Genomic DNA, 14,287 nt, shown 5'->3' with positions numbered 1-14,287 from the left:
GGTTGCACCATTTTACATTCCCACCAACAGTGAATAAGGGTTCCAGTTTCTCCACAACCTCAACAGCATTTGTTGCTTGCTGTTCTGTTAAATTTTGCTATTCTGACTGGGGTGAGATGATATCTCATAGTTGTCACACCTTTCTTATATAAGCCATGCAGTGTGCTCTTGCTCTGTTCAAACAGTTTGTTGATTTACGTCTAGTTTTCACATGAGCACAATCAAGCATATGGGATTCCAGTTTTTCTCAATATAAGCCACAATTTGTTATGATCCATACAGTCAAATGTCTTTATATAGTTGATAATACTCAAGTAGATGTCCTTCCGGTACTCTGTACTTGGAGCCAAGATCTATCTGACATTAGCTATGATTTCCTTGGTGTATGGCCCCTTCTAAACCCAATGTGAATCTCTACAAATTCTCTGTTGATGCACTGTCCTGGCAGTTTTACAAATAACTGCACCAAACAACTGACAGGTACTTAAAGTGAACAATAGTATCATAGAGGCATTTAGAAATAATAGTAAATGATGGATAGAGAAGCTTTGGTATATTCACACAAAGGAATACTATGCAGCACTGAAAAACAAGGAACTCTCCCCAACCCTCACCTCCTTGTACCCCCAGTATGTTTTTCCCAATAAAAGAAGAAAAAAGAAGAAAAAAAAACCAAGGAACTCATGAAATATTATGCAAAATGGGTGACCCTGGAAGACATTATGCTGAGTGAAATATTTTAGTCACAAAAGGACAAATATTGCATACAGCCACTGTTATAAAACAGGACTGACATCAGAGTTGAGGGAAGGCAGAGAAGGAGGGGAGGAATGATGTATGCTGCACTGAAACAGATGAGGGAGAGAACTATTTAAAAGGGATATATGATTGGGTATTAATGTCATGACAAGGGTCCAGAATGAAGAGTGTACAGTGGAGTGGAGTTGGGGGGAGGGATTGCATAGCAATGAAATAGTTTTACTTCTCAAGAAGAGTAAATAGGGGGAGGGGTGAGCAGGGAGAAAAGTGCAACAATGAATGACTGGAAACCCTAAGTCTCTGTAAATTTTCATTAAAATTAATAATAAAAGAAGAAATAATAGTAAATGGATCTATTCCTTTCTGTTTAGTTTTAAAAATGGAGAGATACTTTGCAGAAAATCTTAGGCTCTAATTACAACTCTGCTACAAATTTATTTACAAGTTACATGGCTTTCTCTTAGATCTCACATTCCTCATATGGAAAAAAATTATACTCACAATGACCCCATCAAATCATTTAATAGGTATTGTCTGAGTGACCTATATAATAATAATACTTTAAAAAATGCTATTTTCAATAAAAATAGTAATAATCCTATGTTGATGAGTAGTGACAGGGGTCTTAAAAGATTGTAGGCAGCCATCTAAGGAGCAACTGCTTTTCCCTTCCAGGAAAAAAAATAAGGAAGAGAAACAAAGATGTATATAAACAATTAGTCCAAAAGATTTAATGGGCCAGAAGAACTTCAACTTCCAAGACTGAGACAACAAGAACTAAATGGTGGCTGGTTGCTACAGCTGACTGCTCTAAATGGGATCACAGTAGAAGAACATGGAGAGAATGGGGGGCAAATGTGAAACAAAGCTCAAAAACGTAAAAATAGCCAGGCTTACTGGTCCAAAAGAGAACTTCAAATGTCCAAAGACTATGGTCCTCAGTCACATTGTGTACCTAAAACAAAACTCACCCCCGGCACTTTATTCTCAAAAATATATACGTCTGAAATGGAATGAAAACACCACAGAGTTACCCACTTCTTAGAATAACCAAGCATATAGGGTTCAAATAGCAGAGAAGACAGGAAGGTGTAGGATAGAGAGATTAGTGGAAGGTAATGAGAATCACTAGGAAGAAGTGGAAAGAGTACAATCATACTGTTGGAAATTATAATCAATGTCAAAAAAGCAAAATGTGTATAAATGGTTGAATGGAAAACCAGTTAGCTTTGTAAATATTCAAGAATTAAAACAAAACACAGTAAACAGGGCAAAATTCATACCAATGAGAAAAATGCTTTAACAAGTAAATGCTAGTATCATCAAAGTTAGTATCTTACTAGCAAGGATTAAAACATAGTCGCATGTAGCTTTTATTTGTCCATGTCATGATATGATTGGAACAAATGTAGCAGCAGTTACCAGCTATTAAAAGAACCAAAAACACCTCTAGGTTTAGTCTAGATCTAATCTATCTAGCTTCTATTTGGCTATAATATACTAAAAAAATTCAGTTAATATATTACAGAGTTAGTAATTTGTCTATATGATAATTTTCAAAGTACTTACCTATGAATCATGGTATGAGAATGTAAGTAGGCTAATCCCTGGAGAGCACCATGTGTAATTGCTGCTATTTCTACTTCTTGCAATGGCTTCTTGTGAACTTAAAATAAAGAATATATTTGCATTATATAGAATATCGCTATTTAAAATAATATTCCTATTCAGTAGATGGGGTAATTTTAGGACACTAACATTTAACAAGAAGGGATTTGCTTTCCAAGTTAGTAATATAAGTCTATAAAAGTCTTTAAATAGCATACAGTTGTGCCCAGCTGTTAGTATATTTCACAATTTTATTCTTGGCTAACAACAATGCTATATCTAGTGAGGACTGTACATACTATTCTGAGCATTTGGAAAAGACTAGTTCTCTCTTTTTTTTTAAAGTTTATATATTGCATAGTCTAAGAAATCTTTAACGGAATTCTTTTATTTATCCTTATAATTTTTTAATAATCCAAGGAAACTTACCTTCAAGTAAATCTGAAGCTGATCCTAAACAATATTCCATTACAAGCTGTAATGGGGAAAAAAAATAAAAATAAAAACATTAACACATAATTTCAAACATTTCATTTGAGATAAAATAAGTGTACCTGGGATATTTGGAGGACAGTTTAAAGTAACATAAGTACAAGTTATTATTCACCTTGAAAAAGAAATATTTATTCATTTATCAATTTGTTAAATGTATGTAAAAATTAAGCCAGTTGTACATTAATCTTTTAATGTTAAGTCACTTCATAAAAATGCATATAATTGTTAAAATTAGAAATGCTTATTTTGTTACAGTTATTCTGTCATAACAACATTGAAAATTACAAGGAAGCAGAATACTGTATTCTAGAATAATATGTACAAAACACAGGTTAAAGTTTAAATTATCTCTTATAAATACAGAGTGTATCTCAATTCAGAACGCATCATTTTTCAAAAATATTGAAAAAGGTAATCACCAATTTCATATGGAGAGAAAAAGAGATCTTGAATAAGTGATACTGAAGAAGAAAAGCAAAGAAACTTCACACTTCTTGATCTCAAACCCACTACACAGCTACAGTAAAAATAGCTTGATACTGGTACATTGATAAGATACAGATCTGAACCTTGCTCTATTCAGTGCCATCCTAATCATTGCTGATATACTTGAGCCCAATGTTACAGTCACTGTCAATCCACCTTCATGAGGGTTTTTCTCTCTTTCACTGATCCTCTACCTTGTCTAAAGTATTGGAACGATGGCCTTTTCTTCCTAACAACATGCCAAAGTATGTGAGATGAGGTTTTATGATTCTTGCCTCTAAGGAGCACACCGGTTGCACTTTGTCCAAGACATATTTGTTTGTTCTTTACGCAGTCCATGTGATATTGAGTACTCTGCAAACCCAGAAACAAATCCATCTACCAATGCACAAGTGATCTTTGACAAAGAAATTAAATCCATTACATGAAGAAAAGAGCTATTTAGCTTAAATAGTACTGAGAAAACTGCCTATTAATTTGTAGAAAATGGAAAACAAAAAACACAAGACCCACCCATACTTCACAACATATTAAAAAACTTATTCAAGATGAATCAAGGACCTAGGGGTAAAACCTAAAACTTAAAAACAACCAAAGGGAAAATTGGAGTAAACTTAGGAGTCTTAATCACTGGCATAAACAGACTACTAAATATAAGTGAAAATGTAAAATCAATTGATTTTTCAAGATTGAAATAGAAGATTTTAGGTGGGTGGGACCTCCTAAAATGTAAATCCTAATGTAAATAAAAATATTTCTGATGCATTTACAATGACATATCTGACAAGGGACTTGTTTCTTAAATTCATAGAAAACTCCAGTACTTCAAGAGGAAAATAATAACCCAATTATAAGATAAGCAAAGGACAAGACAAGACACTTAAGCAAAGAAAATAGTCAGATGGCAAACAAACACATGAAAAGGTTCTCAAGAAACTTAGGTTTTGTTGTTAGGCACAACTGAGTTGACAATAACTCACAATGACCCTATCAACAAAAGATCTAAACCTTATCCTTTCCTGTGCCATCCTCACCACCTCTGATATGAATGAGCCCAATGTGATAGTCACTGTGTCAAAATACGTTGTTCAAAGGACGCTCTGGTGACCTAGCGGCAAGAAGCTATGCTGCAATCCTGAAGGTGTATGGTTCAAATCCACCAAATGCTCTGCTGGAGAAGGGGCAATCTCCTTCTGTGCCAGTTGAATCTGATTCGACAGCAGTACACAACAAGGGAAAAAACCAACAACATTGTTCAGGGTCTTTTTATCTTTCCAAGTACAATGTCCTTTTCAAAGGACTGTCCTGTCCGGCCCAAAGTAAGTGAGACAAAGTTGCAGCATCCTTGCCTATAAGGAACATATTGGTTGTACATCCTTCAAGATAAACTTTTATGTTCTTTTGGCAGTGCCTGGGATTCTCAGTACTATTTTCCATCATCACAGCTCAAATGCATCAATTCTTCTGTCACTCACTCTTAATCAACTTTCTATTGCATCGAAAGCAACAGAAAAGACTATGGCTTGGATCAGGTACATCTTAGAATTCAAACAGGCATCGTTACTCTTTATCATTTTGAAAGGTCCTTCAGAGTAGATTTTCCCAATGTAGCATGTTGCTTGATTTCATGACTGCTGCTACCATGGGTGTTGATTGTGGGTACAAGTAAAAAGAAATCACTGACAAGTTCAATCTTTTCTCAATTTACCACAAGGTTGCCTATATGGCTCAGTGGTAAGGATTTTCGTTTTATTGATGTTGAGATGTAATCCATATTGAAAACTGCAGTCTGATCTTCTGCAGCAAGTATTTCAAATCCTCTACTTTCAGAAAGCAAGGTTATGTCATTTGCATAATGCAGACTGTTGATGAGTCTTCCTCCAACCTGCTTGGCATACAGAATGAATAGGTGTGGAGAAAGGATACCATCCTGATGCACACATTTCCAAATTTTAAGAGAGATGCAAATCAAAGCAACAATGAGATACCATCTCATCTTAATGAAAATGGCAGTGTTCAATAAGATAGCAAATAACAAATGCTGGTAGGGATGCAAAATGATGTAACCACTATAGAAAGCAGTTAAGCAAATCCTTAGAAAGGCCATGGAATTGAAATATCATTTGATCTAGCAAACTTAGTATTATTGTTTTGTGCTGTCAAGTCAGAATAGACCCATAGCTGACACTCCAGCAGGTTTTCAGAGGCAGTTAACTGCACAGGAGAATATTGTTCTTCAATCTCCTGCAGAGTACCTGCTGGTGGTTTCAAACCATGTGATTTCAGGATTGCAGTGCAGCTCCTTACCACTTGGCCACCAGAGCACCATAGCAATCCTACTACGAGGTACACATCAAAGAAATAAGAACTCCCACATGAACTGACATATACGTATCCATGTTTATAGCAGCATAATTTACAATAGTGAAAAGCTACAAACAACCCCAAGTGTCCATCAACATATGAATGGTTTAAGAAACTATGGTACATTCACATAGTGGAGTACTATGCATCTCTCATAAATGACCAAGAATTCATGAAATACTACATGACACAGATGAATTTAGAACAAATTATGCTCAGTAATATAGTCAGTCACAAAATGACAATTATGGGATAAGACCACTAATATAAAAAAAAGCTAAAGAAAAGTTTATAGACAATTTTGGAGAGTAAATGAGGGTTAAAAGGAAGGTAAACAGTTAAATAAGTAGGTAAACTAGGTGAAGGGAAAGGCAGTATACAATAAGAATTTGATTAGATTTTAATAGTTATACTAATCAATTGTAATTAATATTATAAAGCAAAATGCTTATGACTGAATGAAAATCCAGTATGATTTGTAAACTTTCAAATAAAAAAAATGTATATTCATTTTAAAAAATAAAATACAGAGTATATTCTACTGCATAGGGTTATTATATAAACAATTTTATGTTAAATACCATCAAGCTGAATCTCAATTTATTGTGGCCCAACAGGAGAAAATGCTGCCACAGCTCTGTTGCCTCCATGACCAACAGCTGACTGGCATTGTGAATGACAGGGTTTTCACTGGCTGATCTTCAGATGCAGATTGGTAGGCTTTTTACCCCCTTATCTATCTTAGTCTACAAGTTCTGTAGAAACTTGATTGGCATCATAGGAACCTGCAAGCATGCAGTGGGGTTGTGCAGGAGATGCATGAGCCAGAGACATAATCTGGGTACCCCATATTACAAGTCAACCAAAGAACCATCAATGACCTTGACAATCTTATCAACTATTGTTTGTTGTCAAGTCAGAACCAACACCTAATTGACTCTCTAGCTGGTTTTTAGATGCTTTCAATTACATGGGAGGAGACTATACATCTGTCTTCTGTGGAATAATTGGTAGATTTGAACCTTGTACCTTTGGATTGGCAACACAACTCGTACCACTAAGCCACCAGAGCTCTCTCTTATGAACTAGGTTCTCTTATTATTCCTTCTTTACAGAATAATAATTTTTTTTTTAAATCCAAAATGTGCTTATTGAGATGATTTTAGAAGTCTTGCTTTCCTCCTGTAGGCTGGGAAAGAAGAGTAGGGCAGTCCACACACAAAACTATCAGATGTATGTGGCTAAAGATATGGTGATTTGATAGCATCCTGGGCATTCACATCCTTGAAGTAAGAATTAGGGCCCTTGTACCAGGCACTTTCTCTTGTGTTTACTCTTGTCTTCTTCTGAAAAGGGATGAAGTAGATCTTTATAAGGGGCAAGTTCATGTGGAGAAGTTGTCACTGTGAGATAGTCAGAAAAATTTGAAAGACAGAGAGGTAACATATCCAGTATCATGGCTGCTTGTTTAACTATAGTCTCAGGTTTTGGAGTCCCTCCAAAATTTAAATTGGATAAAAATGTACTCAATATTGTTTTTGTTTCTATTATGTGCCATCGAGTTTCCTGTGACTCACAGTCCCTGTTTACAACAGCTCTGATTTCTGCTCTATCCTGAATCAGTCTTACTGTCTCCAACATACCTACCCTTACCCCAGTTCCTCTGTCAATCCATCTTATCTGAAGTCTTCCTCTCCTGCACTACCCTTCCACCCTTCCAAGCATGATGTTCTTTTCCAGGAACTGGTCCCTCCTGGCCAAGTGCCCAAAGTATGTGAAATGGAGCTTTATAATCTTTGTCTCCAAGGAGCAGCCTGGTTTCACACTTCAAAAGATAAATCTGTTTGTTCTCTTGGCAGTCCATGGTATGTTCAATGCTCTTCTCCAGCACAACTCAAAGGTATCAGTTCTTCTTCTGTCATCTTTGGTCACTGTCCAGTATAGCAAGTAATTGTGAAGACCATGCCCTGAATCAGGCGCACCTTTGTCTCCTGACTGACATCACTGCTCTTTAACACGTTGGAGAAGACTCTGACAGCCGCTTTCCCCAGAGCAATTCATGTTTTGATTTCTTGATTGCTGGTGCCAAGAGTGTGGACTGTGGACCTGAGCAAGCGGAAATTGTTAACAAGCTCCATTTCTTCTCCATCTATCAAGGTGCTGCCAATTGGCTCAGTGGTGAGAATCTTTTTCTTCTGGATGTTGAGCTTCAATCCATACTGAAGGCTGCAGTCCTTGGCCTTCTGCAGCAAGTACTTCAGATTCTCCTCAGTTTCTGTGAGCAAGGTTATGCTACCCTGAATATGCTCACCAAGCTGTACCAAGAAATCTGGACGACAACCACCTGGCCAACTAACTAGATACATACTTTTTTCCCATTCCAAAAAAGGGGACTCAACCAAGTGTGAAAATTACCAAATAATTTCACACACAAGCAAAATCCTGCTGGAGATTATCCAAAGACCATAAATACATTCAAAATCTAAATTTAAATTTAGTGTACTAAAATGACAATTAGCTATGGGCTTTATAAATTATTCCACAAAGAGTCCTTTGTGTTTAAAAGGAATTTTGCAGTTCTCTTAAATGAGTAATTATTTGTACAACTGTAATACATACTGAAGGTTGCAGTTTTTAATCTTCATCCTAAGTGCTTCATTTCCTTTACTTTCACGAATGCAAGGTTGTGTGATCTATATATTGCAGGTTTTTAATGAACTGTCCTCTAATCTTAATACCATCTTTTTCTTTCTTCCTATAGTTTCTAAGATTATTTGCTCAGTACACAGACTGAGTACACAAAAAAGACACACAACTTTGATATTTATCTTTCCTGATTTTAAACAATACTTACCAACTTAATATGTTTGAATGACTACCTTTAGTTCTATGTTGTACAGGTTTCACATGAGCACAATTAAGTGTTCAGCAATTCCTATTTTTCAAAATGTTAACTAAAATTCACTACAGTACTTTGCACTGTCACTAAACCATAGATAAAGAATGGCATTCTCTGCTTTCAGCCATGGTCCATCCGACATCGGCAATGATGTCCATTCCATATCCACTTCTGAGTCAGATACGACTTACTGGCAGTTTGTTACTGATATACTGCTGCAACTGCTTGTAAACTTCCAGTATGCAGATGAGATTACTTTGATCACTGAAAGTGAAGAGGACTTGAAACAACTGATGAAAATCAAAGACTACAGTATGAATTAGGATTCAGCATAAACAAAACAAGAATCTTTACAAATGGACCAATAAGCAATGGAAGTGGGAGTCAAGAATCCAAACCTTAAATTGGGCAAACTTGTTGTGAAATATCCCATCAAAGTATTAAAAACAAAGATGTTACTATTGAAATAAGGTGTATTTGACCTAAGCCATGGTATTCACAATCACCTCATCATCTACATGCAAAAGTTGGACAATGAAAAAGAAAAAGTCATAATGAATTGATGCCTTTGAATGGGCTGCCAGAAAAACGTCTTAGAAGAAATACTAGCTGGAATGCTCCTTGGAAGAAAGGAAGGCAAAGATTTTGCACATATTCTTTGCACATATTATCAGGGGGGATTGTCCCTGGAAAAGGATACCATGCAAAGTAAAGTGGAGGGTCAGTGAAGAAAGAGGAAGAGCTTCAATGAGATAGACTGGCAGAGAGGCTACAAGGGATAAAACCCTCAAAGACTGTGAGGATGGCACAAATATGGTACAGTGCTTCTTTCTGTTGAACATAAAGTTACTATGAGTCAGAACTATCTCAACACACCTTACTCACAAATATAATTTATAGCATTACACCCAGTTCTACAAGGTATTATTTTTCTTTTTAAAGGTGCTTTTTGCATGTCATTCATTAACACAATAGTTTTGAGGTACTGTTAATTCATTTCAAACCAAAACCAATTCAAGTTATGATAGGGAGAAAACATATACCTACCCATGCTGTGTGCTCACGTAAATAGCAGCCTTTGTATTCTATACTGTTAGGATGTTTTATTCTTTGTAAAAACTTGACTTCCTTAATAATATCCTGCCATTTCTGAGAGGAGGGAGGGAGGAAAAAGGAGAAAATTTATGCACAGTTGTTTGTATATAGAAAGTAAAGAAAAGGCAATTACTGCCTTAAGGAGGGCTAATGGGAAAATACAACTATGATTTATCATTTTTGGTATCAGAGGTAAAAATATGAAAGTTAAAAAAAGTACATTCAACTAGTTTACTACTCAAATAATCTACAAAATTATTAAAGTAGGATAATTCCTTTATGATAAATATAGAGTAATATAATAAGCTAGAGTTATAAAAAAAAAATCCCAAAAGCCCAGCAACTATAGCAAAGTTCAACAAAGTAGCAAACAACAAAAGCTGGCAAGCTCATAAGGAGACTGGAACTCTTATTCAGTGTTGGTGGGAATGTAAAATGGTTTAACCACTATGAAAAGCAGTCTGGTGCTTTCTCAAAAAGTTGGGGGGGAAAAAAAGAAGTTGGAAATAGAAATACCCTTTGTCCCAGCAGTTACACTAGGGGAATACACTCTAACAAAAGCACAACCTTGACTCAAAAAAGATGTACACACACGGTTACTGCTGTTTCATTCACAACAGCAAAAAAGATGGAAGCAACTCAAGTGCCCATCAAAAAATGAATGGTTAGAAAAAACATGATACATTCACACAATGGAATATTACACAGCACTGAAAACCAATGAACTCGTAAAACATTCCACAAAATGAGGGTGTTGGGATGACATTATGTTGAATGAAATATCTCAGTCACAAAACGACAAACACTGCATAACACTACTGTTATAAAACAGGACAGAAATAGGGTGTGTTGAGGAATGGGAAAATAGTGGATAGATAATGAACACTGCACTAGAACAGATGAGGGCAAGAACTATCTGGAAGGAATATATGATTAGGCATTATACATATGACAATGGTCTAGAACAAGAGGTGCATTACAGGGTGGGTTAGGGGAGAAGGGAGAAGAAAATATTCAACAACAGAAAAAACAATAAATATTATATTATAAAAAAGATAAAAAGAAGGGGCACATGATGGAAGCCTTTTGGGATATCTGTGATGCTCTGTTTAGGACTGTAACTCTAGTTAAACCGCGAGATTTTCTTTGTGAAAGAAATTTTTAAAAAATATAGCTTTGTAATGTTTATGTATGTTATATATCTTTAAAAAATTATCTCTCCCTCATTAAATTAAATGTCTTTTTTATTAACATGCCAATAAAAATGTATATACTTAACCTACCTCAGTAGACTGCTTTCCACTATAAGACATTTTCTTGATGGCCACCACTTCATTGGTACGTATATCTCGTGCCTGAAAAAAAGAATAATTGGAAAAATAGATCAAAGATGGACAATTATTTCTCTTGAGAATAAAACCATTTGTAAATTACCATGTAAAAATGGATACTAATACTGGTTTTACAAAACATTTTAATATAATTTCTAAAATTACTCATGAATCAGTGGGTTTTTTTATGAATCAATATATTTAAAAGAAAAGTTAAACAGGTTTACTCCTATTTATTTATTTAGCAAAAAATATTTTTTAAACTACCTGAAAATGAAAACATACATATTAAAATTTATAGAATTAATCTAAACCTCTACTTCCTTAGAGGGAAGTTTATAGCTTCAAATGCTTGCAGTAAAGAAGCCAAGTCCAAAAATCAGTGATAGACAAGCATGAACAAAGAAGAAAAATGGATTAAGAAAAAACCAAAAATTAATAAAGTTAAAAATAGGCAAAAATACAGAAAAATGTCAAAGCAAAAGTTATCCATCAGTAAAATTAAATAAAAAAATCGGTAAAATGCTAGTTCAACTCATCAAGATAGAAAAAGCATAAATTATCACTATCAAGACTGGCAAAGGAAAAAAAAGATTGGTAAAGGAAACAGCTAATGTTACATATGTAAGAAAATATTTGCTATTAATATTCTTCATATAGACAATACAATGACATCAATCATGCTATATAGTCATCATTTGTTTCAAACTTTTCCCATCATCCTAAGCATAAATTTAGTGCCTCTTAACAACCCTCCCCGACACACCCCTGACATTTACTAATCTTACATTTGTAAGCATTTGTCGATTGTAGCTATTTCTTACAAGTGAAATAGTATTTGTCCATTTGTGACTGACTTATCTCATTCAACATCTTCTTTTTAAGGCTTATTAATTTTGTTGCACCCATTAGGACAAGCACAAGAGTTGGGTGGTTCAAACTACCAGCTGCTCTGAGGGAGAAAGATGGTCAATCTTCTCTGATACTATTTACTGATTCTAAAGATCTGCTACAAGTCAGTTCTGACTTGACAACTATGAGTTAAGTTGACCAGGACATTTAAAATTAAGGACAAGTGCCTTAATTGATCCTAAAATTAAGACCACAACAGCCAAAATACAACTGTCAAATCTATATCCTACCTAATTTAAAAATCATCTCAAGAATCAGCCTGAGGAATTGAGGATCAAAGATGAGATGAATTAAGGAATCACAATAAAGATATCATTCATGAAGAGTTTCTCATAAAGAGAAAGAAGAAAAGACTAACATGGACGTCAGAAAAGATTGTGAAAATTGCACTAGAGTGTCAAGAAGATGAAAGAAATAGATCTGAAAGTAAAAGAGATGACCAGAAAGTTTCAAAGGGTAGTCTGAGAAGACAAAGCAAAGTATTACAATGAAATGTGCAAAGAGTTGGAGTTGGAGAACAAAAGAAAGGAGATAACTATTTCTCAAACTGAAAAACAAATTCAAGCCTCAAACTGCAATACTAAGAGATGCTATAGGAAAAATCTTTAATGATCCAGGAAGCATCAACAGAAGGTGGAAGCGATGCATAGAGTCACTTTACAAAAAAGAATTCGTTGATAATGAAATATTTCAGGAAACAGTACATGATCAAGAGCCAATTGTGATGAAGGAAGAAGTTCAAGCTGTATTAAAGACACTGGAAAAAATAACAACCTAAGAATTGATGGGATACCAATTGACAGGTTTTAATTAACAGATGTAGCCTTGGACATGCTCATCAGTCTATGCTAAGAAAATTGGAAGACAGCTATTTGGCAAACTGACTGAAAGTGATCAACATTTGTTCCCATTTCCAAAAAAGGTGATTCAACAGAATGTGGAAATTATTGAACAATATCAGAAACAATACACAAAGCAAAATATTGTTAAGATTATTAAAAAACATCTAGAACAGTACAATGACAGAGAACTACCAAAAGTTCAAGCTGGGTTGAGATGAGGCTGCAGCATCAGAGATATCACTAGTGATGTCAGATGGTTCCTTGTTAAAAGCAGAGAACCATCAGAAGAATGTCTATTTGTGTTTTATCAACTATGTAAAGACATTTAACTGTGTGGATCATAACAAACTATGGCTAACTTTAAGAATGGGAATTCTGTTGTTGTAATGTGTCGTAAAGTTGCCCCTCCAAGTCATAGTGACCCTATGTACAAAAGCTCTGAAGCCTGCCCTATCCAGAGCAAGTCTCACTGACTCTGACACACTACTCCCCATTACCCCAGTTACTGTATCAATCCATCTCATCTAGGGTCTTCCTCTCCTGCACCAGAACACCTAATTATGCTTATACAAATCTATACCCAGAACAAGACCTGTTGACTGAACAGAGCAAGGGAACACATGGTTTAAAATCAAGAAAAGTGAGAGTCAGTATCCTCTCTCAATACCTATTCAATCTGTATTCTGAACAAATCATTTGAGAAACTAGCTTTATGAAGAAAAGCGTGGCATCAGGATTGGAAGAAGACTCATCAACAATCTGTGTTATGCAGCTGACACAACTTTGCTTGCTGAGAGAACTTGAAGTGCTTGCTGTGGAGGATCACGGACTGCAGCCTTCAATATGGATTGCACCTCAAAAATCAAGAAAACAAAAACTCTCACTACTGGATCAATAAGCAACAAACACCATGTTAGACAGGAGAAAAAAACTGAAATTGTCAATGATTTGATCTTGCTTGGATCCACAGTCAACACCCTTAGTACCAGCGGGCAAAAGATCAAATGATATACAACACTGGGAAAGTCTGCTGTCAGGGATCTCTCCAAAATCCTAAAAGATAATGTTGTCACTTTAAAGAGTAGGTTATGCCGGATTCAAGTTAGTGTTTCTTTCTTTTCTTTTTTTTTTTTTAAGTTTTATTATTTTACGTGTACCATCAAATCAGATCTGCCTGGTACAGGAGGAGATTGCCGCCTCCTTCTCCAGCAGAGCATCTGGTGGATTTGAACCGCATACCTCTGGGATTCTCTATGAGGAGAAATGTGGGGTCAAGATTGGTGGACGACTTATCAACAATCTGCGTTATGCAGATGACAAAACCCTGCTTGCTGAAACTGAGGAGGACCTGAAGCACCTGCTGCAGAGGGTCAAGGACTGCAGCCTACAATATGGATTGAAGCTCAATGTCAAGAAGACAAAGATTCTCACCACTGGACCAATTGGCAGCATCAGGATGGATGGTGAAGAGATTGAGATTGTACACAGCTTTAGTT

At 35.6% G+C, this 14,287-nt stretch overlaps 1 protein-coding gene across 2 annotated transcripts in view; it reads right to left on the bottom strand.

The window, feature by feature from the left end:
- TAOK1 (TAO kinase 1) overlaps positions 1–14,287 on the bottom strand; it is a 121,881-nt gene that overhangs the window by 70,279 nt on the left and 37,315 nt on the right. For both annotated transcript variants that reach the window (XM_006890977.1, XM_006890978.1), the window contains exons 2-5: positions 10,990–11,061; positions 9,659–9,760; positions 2,797–2,842; positions 2,329–2,425 (exon numbers count right to left, since the gene is read on the bottom strand). In XM_006890977.1, coding sequence (XP_006891039.1) covers positions 2,329–2,425; positions 2,797–2,842; positions 9,659–9,760; positions 10,990–11,061 — 317 coding nt within the window. The remainder of the gene's footprint in view (positions 1–2,328; positions 2,426–2,796; positions 2,843–9,658; positions 9,761–10,989; positions 11,062–14,287) is intronic.

The sequence above is a fragment of the Elephantulus edwardii genome, unplaced genomic scaffold, assembly GCF_000299155.1.
Source record: "Elephantulus edwardii isolate Elephantulus edwardi_28Jun2011 unplaced genomic scaffold, EleEdw1.0 scaffold00094, whole genome shotgun sequence".
Lineage (NCBI taxonomy): Eukaryota > Metazoa > Chordata > Mammalia > Macroscelidea > Macroscelididae > Elephantulus > Elephantulus edwardii.
This window is presented reverse-complemented; position numbering and strand designations above follow the sequence as displayed.